Here is a 13,916-nt window from a genome sequence, read left to right on the forward strand (position 1 = left end):
GATTCAACTAACTTTATTTTCAAATGGCAGTGAACATCATTTCAAAAGAAATGATGAACTATTACACACTATTCTCTAATGTTACTTTGAGATTAGACCATAGATGACCAGAAGGTGAGTAGATAACATTTGCAAGCAAGTAAGCAAGTTTAATTTACATAGAACCTTTGAGAACAGGACTCACAAAGTACCCACTTCAAACCCAAGTACTATAAATTATCACTACTTCCCTGAAGAATTTCAGTATGCCAGTAATCTGAAGTCATGGTGCAAGCATTTCAAATGTTTTGTTCTCCTGGCCAACTATGAGAAGAAACCTTATATGATGCCATTTAATCTCTAAAGCAGGAGTTTATCTTATGAAGCAAGATTTCTAAAATTAGAGTTCACTTGGTAAAGTTATTCAGCAAGACTTAAGACTTAGAAAGAAATATGATATCCACTGACCTTTGACCCACTTGCAGGAGCCATCAATTACCCTGTTTTCTTGTGACCATTGACATTCCTGAACCCCACCAAAAACAGACCACACACTTACACACAAACCTGATGTATAAACAGGAGGATATCCTGAAAGGTACAACTCTTTGTGTTTGCATCAGTCTAGATTCCAAAACCTGGCACTTTGTCATCTTGCTCATCAGAAAAAAATGATAACCTTGAAAGTCAAGAACATCTTAAAATTAAGCGTAATAAAGTCTCAATGGAATCGAGTAGTGTGGAATCAGCTATGCCATATGTTCAAGGTCTACAAACTCTGTGACTGTGTGGAAAACCAAAAGATTACTGTCAAGCTACTGGATTAGTTGAGCTCACGTTGGAACAGAGAAGCCACAATTTATCAAGATGAACACAAAATGTTCCCCGACTTCAGATACTTCGTGAGATTTCTCAACATGGAGGCTCAAATTGCATACAACCAGTGAAGCCAACTGACCAAGAAAGATCAAAGCAGAACAAAACAGCAAAACAGAACGAAAACAGTCAAAGTATCAACAAAATCAAAACTTTAGTGATAAGACTTTCACCACTAGTACAAGTGAGAAGACATGCATTACATGCATTTTTTGCAAGAAGAAAGGCCATACACCAGTTGAAGAAAGGATTAAGTTTGTACAACTGGAGAAGTTATGCTTTGGTTGTCTAAGAGCAGCCATAACTCCAAGGCTTGTACATTCAGGAGTGTGTGTGACTTATGTGGAAAATGCCACCCCACATGCCTACATCAAGATGGGGAAGCAAGGAGGAAGCAAGACCAAGAACATGAAGTAAGAAACAAACAAGAAACGTCAAATGAAAACAAAGGAACCAACAGTCTGAATCTATAGAAACACAGCAAGCTATCTCTAACCAAGTTGTTCAAGAGAAGAGCAGCACTCATACCTCATTTATTGTTCCAATCTATGTCTCCACAACAATGGAACCAGACAATGAAGTTCTAGTGTATGCTCTACTTGATAGTCAGAGCGACACAATATTCATCTTGCAGGATGCAGCTGAAACATTGTGCACCAAGAAAGAGCCAGTAAAACTTAAAGTGTCCACGATAACATCAAAAACAAAGGTGGTGAATAGCCAAAGGGTGGAAGGACTACAGGTGAGAGGCATCAGCTCTGACACGAAGAAGGATTATTAATAGGCAGTGTAATCAAGAACAAAAAATGGCCGACCTTCCACCAGAGAGGATGGAAGCTACCCCTCCATTTACTTATAGTGGCATGGACTGCTTCAGACCATTTTATGTTAAAGATGGAAGGAAAGAACTGAAGAGATATGAGGTTGAGAAGCAGGCTAAAGTGGTCTGTATTACATGTATTCTTTATCCGTATTAGCGTATTTTTCTAATGATTGTAATAACTGATATTGTTTTTTATTTTGTCTGAATGCACTTTTAGTTATGGTGTTAATAAACATCAGTCAAAGGAACTGGAGTCTTGCACCCAATCAATGGGCGGCATAGTCAATGCACCTACAGATCATTTTGTATAGGTTTTTAAAATTTTCATAACAAAACCATATAATTTATTTATAAAGGATTTCAATTGGTGGTTAGGGTTGGTCTAGTATGTTGTTCAGTTCATCAATATGTTAATTAAGAATAAATAAATGTATAAACGTTTAAAAAGTTTTATAATAATCTTTTGTCTGAATCTGACATTTTAGCGCTTTAGCAGTAAACTAGGCAATTTTGTCTCCTAATTCATCATGAAAATTCTTGAGGTTTGACTACCATACTTCATAAAGGCTCCTTTTGATCCACCAGCAGAAGCAAGGTCTACCATTTCTATCATGACTGGATCAGCATACCTCTACCAGCATGGTCCAGTTCAACCAGTTTAGCCGCACCAGTTGACCAGCTCAAACCAAAGTGTAAAACCAGCTTGGCCAGCACATATACCAGTCAGAACCATTCCAGTTGTTGTCTTCCTTATTATTCATGCTAACATTGGAGCATGGATTAGGGTTTTATTTATCTGGTTATTTGGTGGAGGATAAAGTCTTTAATGGAGAGAAATCTAGCAAAAAATAGCTTGAGTTAGCCTGAATGGCTAATTTGTTCTGTTTGCCCAGATGAGATAATTAAAGCAAAAAACTATATATTCTAGTTGACTTGTTTGCTGTAGAAGACTGGTAAAACTGTGGGTTGAGAGAGTATAAAGTCAAATATCACAGCACATCTGAACTGAATTACTGATTACTGTTAATTAAAGCCAAAAAAGGATGCTTTTGGTAAACATTTTAGTATGAAAAGCTATCCTCACTTTGGATAGTGCCAATAGCCTCTTATCACGCAACATTTTTATGCTAATTAAGTATTAGCATGTGCTAGTTTGAAAGATATTCCAGTGTCACATCTGTTAGTTTGCCAAATTAAAGACAGATACAAACTGACAAACCATACACACACAAGCACTTTAGAGAGTGTTAAGAAAGAGTCACAGCCCTGTGACAAAGATAGCAGCACAGGGAAAGACTGAGAACGTCATTTGACAGCGTTAGGGCCAGGGGCTCTCCAGTGTGTATTCATATCACAGAGCAGCAGGAGAGAAGGATAAAGAGAATGGGAGGAGGGGAAGGAGAGAGATAGGTCATCCTGGTAATAAAGGCATCTGTGCTCAGCCGTCTTTCAATAAAGAACAGACTTACACACACAAACACTGTTGGACAAACACTGGGTCTGACACACTTTTCTTTGACTGACATGCTCACATGTACAGACATAAACTCATCCCATCCATTCCTTTTCATATTAACTGTGCTTCTCTCTGTCTGAAAGGCCCTCAGGGGGTTTCTTCCTCTAATGCAAATCTATTCCAGGTTCCCACATGTCTCCTCCAGACCAGCAGTATTCGATGTCAACGAGCACTCAACATTAGAAGATTCGAACAATTCTTTATCTATTCAGCTATATGTAAAACTAACTTTTCATCCTGTGCTTGAGCCCAGTTTAACTGGTCTTTCTCGGTTTCTAGACCTGTTGGTTTGTTAGTCTACCAGCAGTATTTCTTAAACACTATGAAAGTATTTCTTTGTAGTTTGGCAAACAGACTGACCTCTTAAACTGCCCACCTGTGGGTCATTAACACAAAGGCAAGTTGAAACACCAAGCATTATTGAAACCCGAACAGTGTTTTAAATTGTAGGCCAAATCACAAAGATTATGAACATTCAAAAAATCCTGCACAGTGACAGGGAAAAGTGCAAAGAATTATGACTGGGTTTTTCCTTTGATGTAACAGTGCATGTAATTGTAATCCATTTCATTTGAGTGGTTAACTTAATATGAAAATGCATCAGAATTCAGAGAAGTGTCCGTGGTTCAAATAAAGAATAGTGACATTTTTGAGGGGACAATTTGGCGTACCAGCAGTTTTAGAAAAAACTTTTGGCTTTAGGAGTGAATCTAAATATACTAAACAGTACAGAATGTTCAGGAAGTCATACTTTCAATAACTGGGAATTATCTTTTTTCACCCCGGCACACAGTGAGCAAAACACAACCTAAAGAAAACACTGTTTCACCTGTGTGGAGAGGGAAAAATCCTTTTTTGCCACTGCACAGAGATAGATATACAAGATATGTAAGGGTCAGCATGTATGAAAATCAAAAATACATTGATAAATGTGTGGAAATACCTACATACAAACACAGTAACAGTACACTGTACACACACATCGAGATGTATGCACAATAACACTAATCATGACATATCTTTGTGTGGATTTTTCAGTTTTTAAGGCTTGTACTTCCCAGGTGCCTTCTCACTGAACGTTGTTTACCAAAAGTTAGAAAAAATTTAAAACCAATTAAACCATGATATCATCCAGTCAAAGCTATAGTGGTGTCTTATGTTACCAAGCATTAATAAGTGAGTTCAAAGTCAGGTAAACTGAGTGAAATACTATAGCAAGGCAAAAATTCAACACGTCGGAAGATCATTACAAGGTAAGGACAAAATTTACTGCTTTCTGCTGCTTCAGGGTCTGCACGAGGGCCCAAAGGGGGACTGAGGGAGGAGAAGCAGTGTGGCCATATGGGGGAGGGGAAGAAGAGAATGAGAAGTGTGTAAACATGAGCTTGAAAGAGAGATAGATATGGAGGAAGAAAAAGAGACAGAACAAATTGAGGAGTCTAAGGAAAGTATGGGCAGACAAAGACAGAGAAGGAGAGGAGAGAGTGAAGCAAATGTGAGACAGAGGACATGTTGTAACTGTGAACGTGTAGCATGCGTTTTTGATTTTAGAGGTTACTGGAATGAATACTCTCTGGTGTGAAAGCTGCCATGTGGAAACCTCAAGGTGTCCCCTGCCATCAATTTATTTTGCTGTTAAGACTGCTGATGCAGAGCACATTTTTGGTGTACAGGAACAACTGAAAGATTGCATTTCAGAACACATAAATGTGCATTTAGAAGACACAAGCCATCTTCCCCATAAGAAGAACATTTCTGGAACATAATCGAACTCTCTTTCAGGTGTATGTTTTCATGAAAATGACCGTAAAGACAGAAGAAACAGATTTTCATTACATAAAGCTGCTCTCATTTGTGTTTGTACATTAACCACATAATGTGAAAAAGGATTGCTTGTCATGATAAACCAACAGTAAAATGTCACTTGAGTCTCCAATTCCTCTCAGCTTTGTGGACTATTTTGCCTCTTTTGCCTCAGCTCATTGTTGTTCAGTCAGAAACTTGACTGTTTCAGTTCACTCACTGTTTTCATCAACTTTGAGCAAAAAATGATCTCTGAACCACAATACAGACAAGGTTAGCAAGTAGCTGGCAAACACAGTGCAAGTGCAACATTTAGTAGCTAAGGAGCCAGATACTTCCTTAAGGAATTGGTGGAGACAAAAACAGAGCAAAAAGGTGAGTGAATATTGGATTTATATTCACCAGTGGACACAAACACAGCTCCAAATAAATGCTAATGTCTCCTTTTATATTTTAAGCAGGGAACAACACTGATTATGGTGAAGAAAACTCTCCACTTTGGATTATGTAATGTGCAAAACAAAAGTACAATCCTCTACAGAGCTCCAATTTATGAAAAAAAAAAATGCCGGCAATGATTCAACAAAAAATAAAGGGGTAGGATAATTAGGAGACGAGCCAATTCACATGAACCTTGAACCTCTGCCACTCTGTTCATCTCTCACCTCATTAACTGTCTGAATCATACATTCCCACTGATAACTACGGACATATTTCCAAAGCCAATATCGTTTTTTGTTGCCATGCCAGATATCCAAACAGGGACTGGTTGGCTTGTGTACAGGTGCCAGATCCCCAAGCTGTTAAATGACTCATATTCTTATGAAAGGTGAAAGCTAATTATCCCCATAATATATTTTTAACTTCAACACGAATGATGGCATGTCAAATTAGTGAGACAGCTTGGAATTTGAAGTTTGGGAAAATGTGTGTTTATTTTCTCAAAATCTACTGCCAAGTTGCCCTTGAGCAAGGCACTTAACCACCACCAGCAAAATCATAAAATATAGATACATGCACACATTTGCATTGCCCTCTAGTGTTGAAGAGCAATGTGTGTGTGTGTGTGTGTGTGTGTGTGTGTGTGAGAGAGAGAGAGAGAGAGAGAGAGAGAGAGAGAGAGAGAGAGAGAGAGAGAGAAACAAAAAGACAGAGGACCCAGTTAAGCAGTGAACCACAACCCATTCCATTTATGGGTTATTGATTCCCGCAGTGGGAGCTGCCAAGAGAGTCACATTGTCTTCCCTTGGCTGTTTTGGTTATTTTTGTTATTGTTGTTAACATTTAATTGCTCTCTCATTAATTTGCAGAAAATATTATAGTAGTATAGTATAGTAGTAAAGTTTAGAGCCATGAATCATGCCATAAAATTGTACAAGTATAATAAGATACTGAAACCCTGAAATTTAAGCTAATGCTCACATCCATACAGCCATACATGTTCTTACGAGTGCTCTTACACGTGCACACCCCCTGTGCTGCGTAAGTGATAGCATGGCACAATTTGTGTAGGAGGAAAGGATTTTCCCTTACAGAAGCTGGCAGATGACACCACATCCAGCTGCCTTAAACCATAGAGAAGTGACATGTGAAAGACCTTTTGACATATATAGGGTTACAGATCACGTCTGAGAGCCTGGGATACATGTTGAACCATATGTAGCTGTCAGTATGTCTATACATTGAAAGTCATTGTAGACATTCTACTATATATTTTTCACTGGACCGCTGCTTCACTTTGTCAACAAGTGGAAAATGGCAAAATATAAAAGTTCTAAATGGATTCCCAGAGTGAGATCATTCAAATTTGAGTCATAATTTTGAAACTACAGTATCTTAATTAACAGTTAATCCCTACTCCTACCTATGAGTTTGCAATTTATACATTAAACTTAACATTTCAGTGACATTTAATGATTCATGCTTAGGAGTCTATTTCTTGTAACTAGTCCCTGAAAAGGGGAACAAAACCTAACCCTGTGCACATTGTGCTGACAAATATGCACACTATACAAAATAGGAGCTTGTGTATTCAGGGCTGACAAAACATCATTTGGCAGTAAAAGGTGTTGTTTGAAGAAGTGCCTGGTTAAAATGTTCTGCTTTGGCACGAGAGTGGAACCCACTAAACATGGACTGATGGATCTTTCTGTGTAACATCAACAGATCTCACATTGGTAGTCCAAAAAATGTTTTTAGGTAGATGTCACCAAACTGTATTGTTGTCCACAGACTGGGCCAATATATGTATCCATGAAGTTCAAAGTTCAGTAATAGGAATATGATATAAAATTAGACATACAGACAGATATTTAAACATTTAGCCAATCTTTCTAATTTTATTAGTCTTAACAACAAATTTTTGGAGTGACACAAAATGTTTTTTCTTTCTATTCAGAAATCAGTTGGTAGACCAGCTACTATAAAGATCATTCACATTTTGTCCAGAGATTTAAACAATAGTGAGCTATTTGTGTGGCTGTTGTTGCATTAAAATATCGCTCTAAAAAACTCTCCAGACATCTTACAAAAAGCAGTTATTTTCAGAGTGGTTGGTTTTAACAGCAATGCCTCAACCAGAAATGTATACATTCAAGTCATTTGAGAAAGACAGTAGATATACAGCAAACCTCTGACATCAACTGTTTAAATAAACATTCAGGTGTTAAATGATGCTTGGGAGCCTAACATTTACCAGTGGGGTTGTCACTATAAAGAAAACAAGGACAAAACAGAAAGAAAATAGAAAAGAAAAAGATTGATTGATACAGCTGTGAAGCTGTGAAACTTGCTTTAGATCACCAAATGTTACTGAAAGTTGTTTCTGCTTAATTTAAATTTGAAAACATCATTCAATCATTTGAAACGACAGCTACGTGTAAAGTCAGATGCTTTTCACACATTCTTTGTGTCTCTGCTTTTCTGTCAAGGCAGTTGCTGCTGCTTCCTGATGAGTATTAAACAATGAAGCTTGAAACTTTGAAGTTAATTTAATAATAAAGATAAAAACGTTCAATCTACATTGGTACCAGAATCTCCAATAAAGTAAATCATGTTATATCCTATTTGTATTAGGGTTATACTAAAAGGATAAAGTGCACAATCCCCTCTGAACATATTTGAGGATCTCTATAAAAATCCTCAGCTTTGAATAAGGTTTTGTCTGACATAACATGTATTGTTTGACATGTGAGACAATTCCTTAAAATGGCATACTCTCCATATGTTGAGTCTTTCAAAGTTGTATACTGGCCTTCGTTTGGCACTTGGTGTGAAGGCAAGATGAGCACAGATGAACTTTCCCCTTTCAGCAGATTAATGTGAAAACAGCCTTCTAGTGTCAAACTACACTATACATCATTCTGTACAAAAATGCAACTGAAAAAGAAACAAGAAAAACACATTTTTGACCAGTGGGATCAGACTCCTGACTATTGAATTATGGCTATGTAATTGATGTATATTGTTGTTGTTGCGCCACCTACAGGAAAAATTCATTTGTAGCAGTTGCACAATGTTCAACTTGTTATTCAGAAGTTATGAGCGGGGGAAAAAGTGCTCTGTAAATGGCCACATGGGGGGGCCATTGGATTGAGATGTCCACCTGAATTTGCATCAAACTTGTTTGAGGCATCCTACTAACTATAGAGACAAGCAAACAAATGGGACCAGAACATAACCTTATATCAACAGCATGTGTTCAAATGATGCTCACAGTTCATTTGTGACAATCCTTCATGTCTGTGTAAAATCTGTTACGGATCTTAAAAGGTTTAGTACATTGAAGAATATGCTGTTTATTTATGGTATTGTGACTTTAAACCTGGTTCTATCCCTTGAGCCTCCATCCTATCTCTGTTCATCAACATGTTCATCGCCACAATAAAAACAAACAAACAAACAAACAAAGATAAACATTAAACAGACCTTTAAATAAAATTTAAATTTTATAACCTTTAAAACCTTCTTAACTCCAGTTACCCGCTCACTCCAGTCCACAAGGCAGTGCAATAATACAACTGTCCATAATCCCATCACACGTACAGTGCGATGGTACTGCATTATGGTTGTGACTGTGTTTGTGTTTGTGGTTGTACCATCTCTGTGTGAGGTGGGGGTGTGGTGGGATATACAGGGACACTATATTCTGTATACACAGGGGGAAGATCCTCAGGCTTGAATCCAAGCTGAAACACACAGAAACACAAAGACGAAGTCAAACACAAGAAAATGCACAATGAGGTAGATGATATGTCTTTTGCTTTTTGTCACCAACATTGGTTGGGAGAGCAAAAGTATCAGATTTCTATCCAAATCCATTCTATTCTAGCACTTTTAGTGACATAACTTGTTGGTAAAATATGTTAAATGTGTTCTGGAGAACACCATTTTGAGAAAAGAAAGATGAACCAACAAAGTGCAAATTTACAGTCTAATTTTTGTTCATTTTTCTTCAATGAATTCCACATCGCACATGTGGTCCCATGAGAAAATATAACCTACTTACACAGAATAACGACCCCAAAGATCTGGCAATCATAAATAATACACAATATAAAAAGTAGTGTTTTCAACATATTTCTTCTTCCCCTAGTGACCCCTGCCCTAAGTTCAGAGAAAATTATTTTCAGTTACATCTTCATTGCCCTTTTTGAGGATGCACTACAAGTGACACAACTTTGTAATTTTTCCTTTCAATATTTCTTATCATGGCAGAAATATTAGGGAGTTCAATTATCTCCTTATGAATGCCATGCAAATACTCTCAGGTCAATCATCTTTCTACTTCAAGAAAACTTTTTAAACACAGGAAATGGCAAAATATGATCAGATCAGGTCTTCAAAGTCTCAGCCTTCACCTGAGTTAGTCCACATGAATTATCAAAGTAATATAGTAGCAGCTAAAATGGCAGCACTGCCTCTTTATAAGAAGTGCTGGGTGCAAAAGAAATTGTGACACCATCTGATGCAATCCAAGTTTTGGGGTCCATCACTGATGGCTTTGCTTTAGAATCACCTCACTATACGCAGGTGGGGGCCCAGAGCAGACTTCAGTGCTGTATCGTGGCGGTGTAAGTTCCTGGCTGTATCGAGGCATTCCAATTTGGTCTTCACCGTCCTGCTGTGACCTGCCACCAGGGAAGGGTATAAAATAAATCGAAGGTGGCCATCCTTCCATCTCGTTGCGCCTTAATGCCTCCCTCGCAATCTGCTCCTCCCTTAGGCGGGTGCACGCCCTGCAGAAGGTGGTGCAGAACATGATGAAAAGGCCGAAGCCCAGGAAGCCCACGAAGATCCTTGAGGAGGATGAGGAGGAGGAGGAGGAGGAGGGGAAGACAGAGAGAGTTGATGGACAGGGCAGATAAATTGTTATTTGTCTTTCTTTTTTATTATTTATGCTCATCAAGTGAGCAAAAGTATTTTAATCATAACAATTTGAATATGGTTTAATTTTATTAACTTTGATGTAAAAAATAATGTGTCTTACTCTACAATGGGGATATAGCCAAAGGGCATCCTTAAAGCTGTGCAGATCAATTCAAAATGGATCAAAATGAATAAAGGTGGAGTCAGAAACCTGAATCACGATGACGACCTGGAGGTGAAATAGGCAAAACATTGCAGATTGAATTGATTAAACACTTTATTAATAGGCTATTAAAAACTAAGAAAAAAAATCTAATCTCTTTGTACTTTTTTATTAGGTTAATATACTTCATAGATGCATGCTTTTTTGCTTTGGGCCCATGTTGAGGTTGTACAGTACAAGTTACTGTGCTTTTTCCCTTCAGTTAACAGGAAAACATACTTTGAACTCATAAATGCTTTGTCATAGTTACCATGATCTCAGTGATAACAGTCATACAGATATAGGCTGTTCAGTACAACCCACTTATCTGTCCTGCAGTAACCTCACATGGTTTACGGTCATTCTTCAGCACAGTCTACTGTCACTTGGTGTTATTACACAATGATCTGGACAGCAAGTATTATTCCATGCTTGTAAACTTATCAGACCTTAGTCATAGTGGAGCACACACTGATAAACTGGAATGATGATTAATTGCCTTGCCCTATTTCTTAAGCTTCATGTACCCATCTGATTACCTGAAAAAAAAATAATAATAATAATAATAATAATATTTGTATAGCAATTTTCAATACAAGTTACAAAGTGCTTCAAAGTATACAATATAACCAGCAGTCAATAAAAACAATCAGATACACAAGTTAAAATTAGGAATTAAAAAAGCTTTCCTATAAAAATGTGTCTTGAGAAGTGAGATGAAATTGAGAACTGACTCTGCAAATCTGATCTCCACAGTCAAGTTGTTCCACAGTCAAGGGGCCTTGATAGCAAAGGCTCTGTCGCCTTTAGTTTTCAGCCTAGACCCTGGAATAGCTAGGAGGAGAGATCTCAGACTACGTGCTGGCTCGAAGGGGGATAAAAGATCTATAAGGTCAGCCTATGCCTGGCTTTTAAAGCAAACAAAATAATTTTAAAAATCAATCCTAAAATGAACAGGCAAACAGTGCAAAGATACTGAGAAAGGGGTGATGTGGTCACATCTTTTATACTGTGTTAAAAGCCAAGCTGCGGTGTTTTGAGCTAACTGTAACTGTAGAGTGATTTTTGGCTGAGACACGTACATAGAAAGTTATAGTTGATATTTTTTGTTACATGGTTTTCACAGAACAGCAATGAAATTATACTGACTGAGGTTAACAGTGGCATACAGTATATTCCATACAGTATATATATGACAGGGTTTTATTATATGCTACTAGTCCACAGGTAGGTTATAGCACAGTAGGAACGCCTCTGAATCATAACATGATGACAGTAAATCACTAGTTACGTAATTTACTGGATATCACAGGTTTCAACAGGGTTAAGTGTTTCAGTTACTTTTCAAATCTGGAGACTACATCTGAGCCACAAACTATACTATACAAAGTTACCGCTGGTATATTTTGGCTTCATTTCCTCTCATGGCAGGTGGAAGAAACTGTATGGCTCTGTGATAAAGTGCATCACAGGCTTTCATCAAAGTTATACCACAATTTAACATATGAGAATATCAGCTCAGAAAACAAACCACAAGAGAATTATCACACAACTGACTGAATCTGCCACCTGGACTGTTAATGTGAACCAGGTCCTCCACATGATGTTCCATCTGTATATGTAAGAAAATAAAAACTATAGCCTATATACTATGTGGTCTAACCTGACCACTGTTTTAGATTAATGAACAAAAGGAAGCAAACAAAATCACAAGAGAAGTAGGTGAGGTCAAAATTCACCACTTGGCTGATCAGTGAGCCGCAAGGCAAACAGCGCTCAGTAGGGATAGGGTTCAGGTCTAAAGAGCTCCTTGATGTGTTTACTTTGATATATTTCTTAACAAGCTTACTCTATCAGTTGTCAATGAGTTTCATTAAGATAAATATAAGGATTAGCAGAAGCAGACAAATCAATCTCAGGTCCTTACCTTCAGTCCAGAGACAGTTCTCCTCAGGTGTAGCACTGGGAAGGAAAATCTCACGAGAGCAGAGTACAATTTCTATTGTGGGTGTGTTGCTGAGGGGGCGGCATGTGTGTGAGTGTGTGTGTGTGTGTGTGTGTGTGTGTGTGTGTGTGTGTGTGTGCAGAAGTGGGTACAAAGCCAAATATGTATATGAACCCTTGAACATCTTAAAATATTGAATTGTTAATTAAATGCTTGGCCTATAGTAGAGCTATATGTATGCATTTATGCTCACATATATAAATGCATGTGTGTGTTTTATCAGCTGGACAGTGTGTTTTATTAGTTTGTTCTAAAGGTCCATCAGAAGAATTTATGGCAGCATTAGAAGTTTTAAAGTAACAGCTACCTTTCTCCAAGAGCCCTCAGCTGACACACAAGACCATGAACCTGTTTCCCATTAACTGAAATCAAAAGCTTTAAAACCCTCATGATCCCCAATGTTTCTATGAGCATATAGAGTAAATGTAAAGTGGTAGAAGAAGACACCATTCTTTCATTTTTCATCATAGATAGCTGAACGCTTTGTCCTCCAAACACAAATAGACAGATGTTTGCATGTGTAACCCACGTGTGATCTGTTGGGGGGGGGGGGGGGGGGGGTAGGGGGGGTGATTGAGATAAAAACATATTTTAGCGCAATCAGGGTCAAAGAAATGATTCATGGAATAACAACGCCTACATTTGATATTATATGACTCAGTTTGAGTATTTTGGTTTATTTTCTGTCATAAAATTCCTTGTTTTTCACAGGGGCACTGCCATTTTTAACCAAGTCGACAGAGTTTAGATTGGGTTTAAATACATATACGAGTGTTTCAGCCATCTGCTCGATTTGGGTTTTTTTTTCATTGTGTGTGTGTGTGTGTGTGATTGAATGGAAACATAAATAACGTAAATGAGTAGCCAGGAAATTTAAGTTTTATTGTTACCCAAGCGTATGACCCATTGATCAGAGGAGTGAAAAGGTACAAAGGTTGACATCCATATAAGGGCTACACATTACCAGAAAGGGTTTGTGATTGTCAGGGCAAATAAATGCAACTTTAAGGATCAGTGTGTAAGATTTAGTGCCATCGTGCAGTAAGGTAACAGATTGCAACCAATTGAATACCCCTCCCCTTCCAAGCAAGTGGGAGAACCTATGGTGGCTGGGAAACTTCCAAAAAAGGCAAAGAGTGTTTGGTTTGTCCGTTCTGGGCTACTGTAGAAATACAGCGGTGCAACACTATGGCGTTTGTGGAAAGAGACCTGCTTCCCATGTAGATGTAAAGAGTTAATTCTAAAGTAACAAAACCATTTCATAGCATTATATACTTATTAAAACATGCATGTGTATATAATTTTCTTGCATAAAAGAAATGTAAACTCCTGGTCTAATTTTTAG

The 13,916-nt window shown here is 37.8% G+C and overlaps 1 protein-coding gene across 1 annotated transcript; it reads right to left on the reverse strand.

The window, feature by feature from the left end:
- Positions 1-7,308: 7,308 nt before the first annotated feature.
- Positions 7,309-12,574, reverse strand: si:dkey-283b1.6 (uncharacterized). The gene is made up of 4 exons (XM_053325971.1): positions 12,494-12,574; positions 10,486-10,593; positions 10,015-10,294; positions 7,309-9,184 (listed from the first exon to the last, which is right to left on the reverse strand). The coding sequence occupies exons 2-4, from the start codon at positions 10,512-10,514 to the stop codon at positions 9,059-9,061; spliced, it is 435 nt and encodes a 144-aa protein (XP_053181946.1). The 5' UTR covers positions 10,515-10,593; positions 12,494-12,574; the 3' UTR covers positions 7,309-9,058.
- Between the last annotated feature and the right edge of the window lie 1,342 nt (positions 12,575-13,916).

The sequence above is a fragment of the Scomber japonicus genome, chromosome 9 (genome assembly GCF_027409825.1).
Source record: "Scomber japonicus isolate fScoJap1 chromosome 9, fScoJap1.pri, whole genome shotgun sequence".
Classification (NCBI taxonomy): Eukaryota; Metazoa; Chordata; class Actinopteri; order Scombriformes; family Scombridae; genus Scomber; species Scomber japonicus.

Excerpts from the sequence above, each read along its gene's own strand:
- si:dkey-283b1.6 (XM_053325971.1), bottom strand. The coding sequence starts at position 10,514 with ATGCCCTTTGGCTATATCCCCATTGTAGA. Across the intron at positions 10,295-10,485 it reads GGCTATATCCCCATTGTAGA|GATCTTCGTGGGCTTCCTGG; the intron begins GTAAGACACATT and ends ATCCTCCTCAAG. Across the intron at positions 9,185-10,014 it reads CCCCACCTGCGTATAGTGAG|CTTGGATTCAAGCCTGAGGA; the intron begins GTGATTCTAAAG and ends TGTGTGTTTCAG.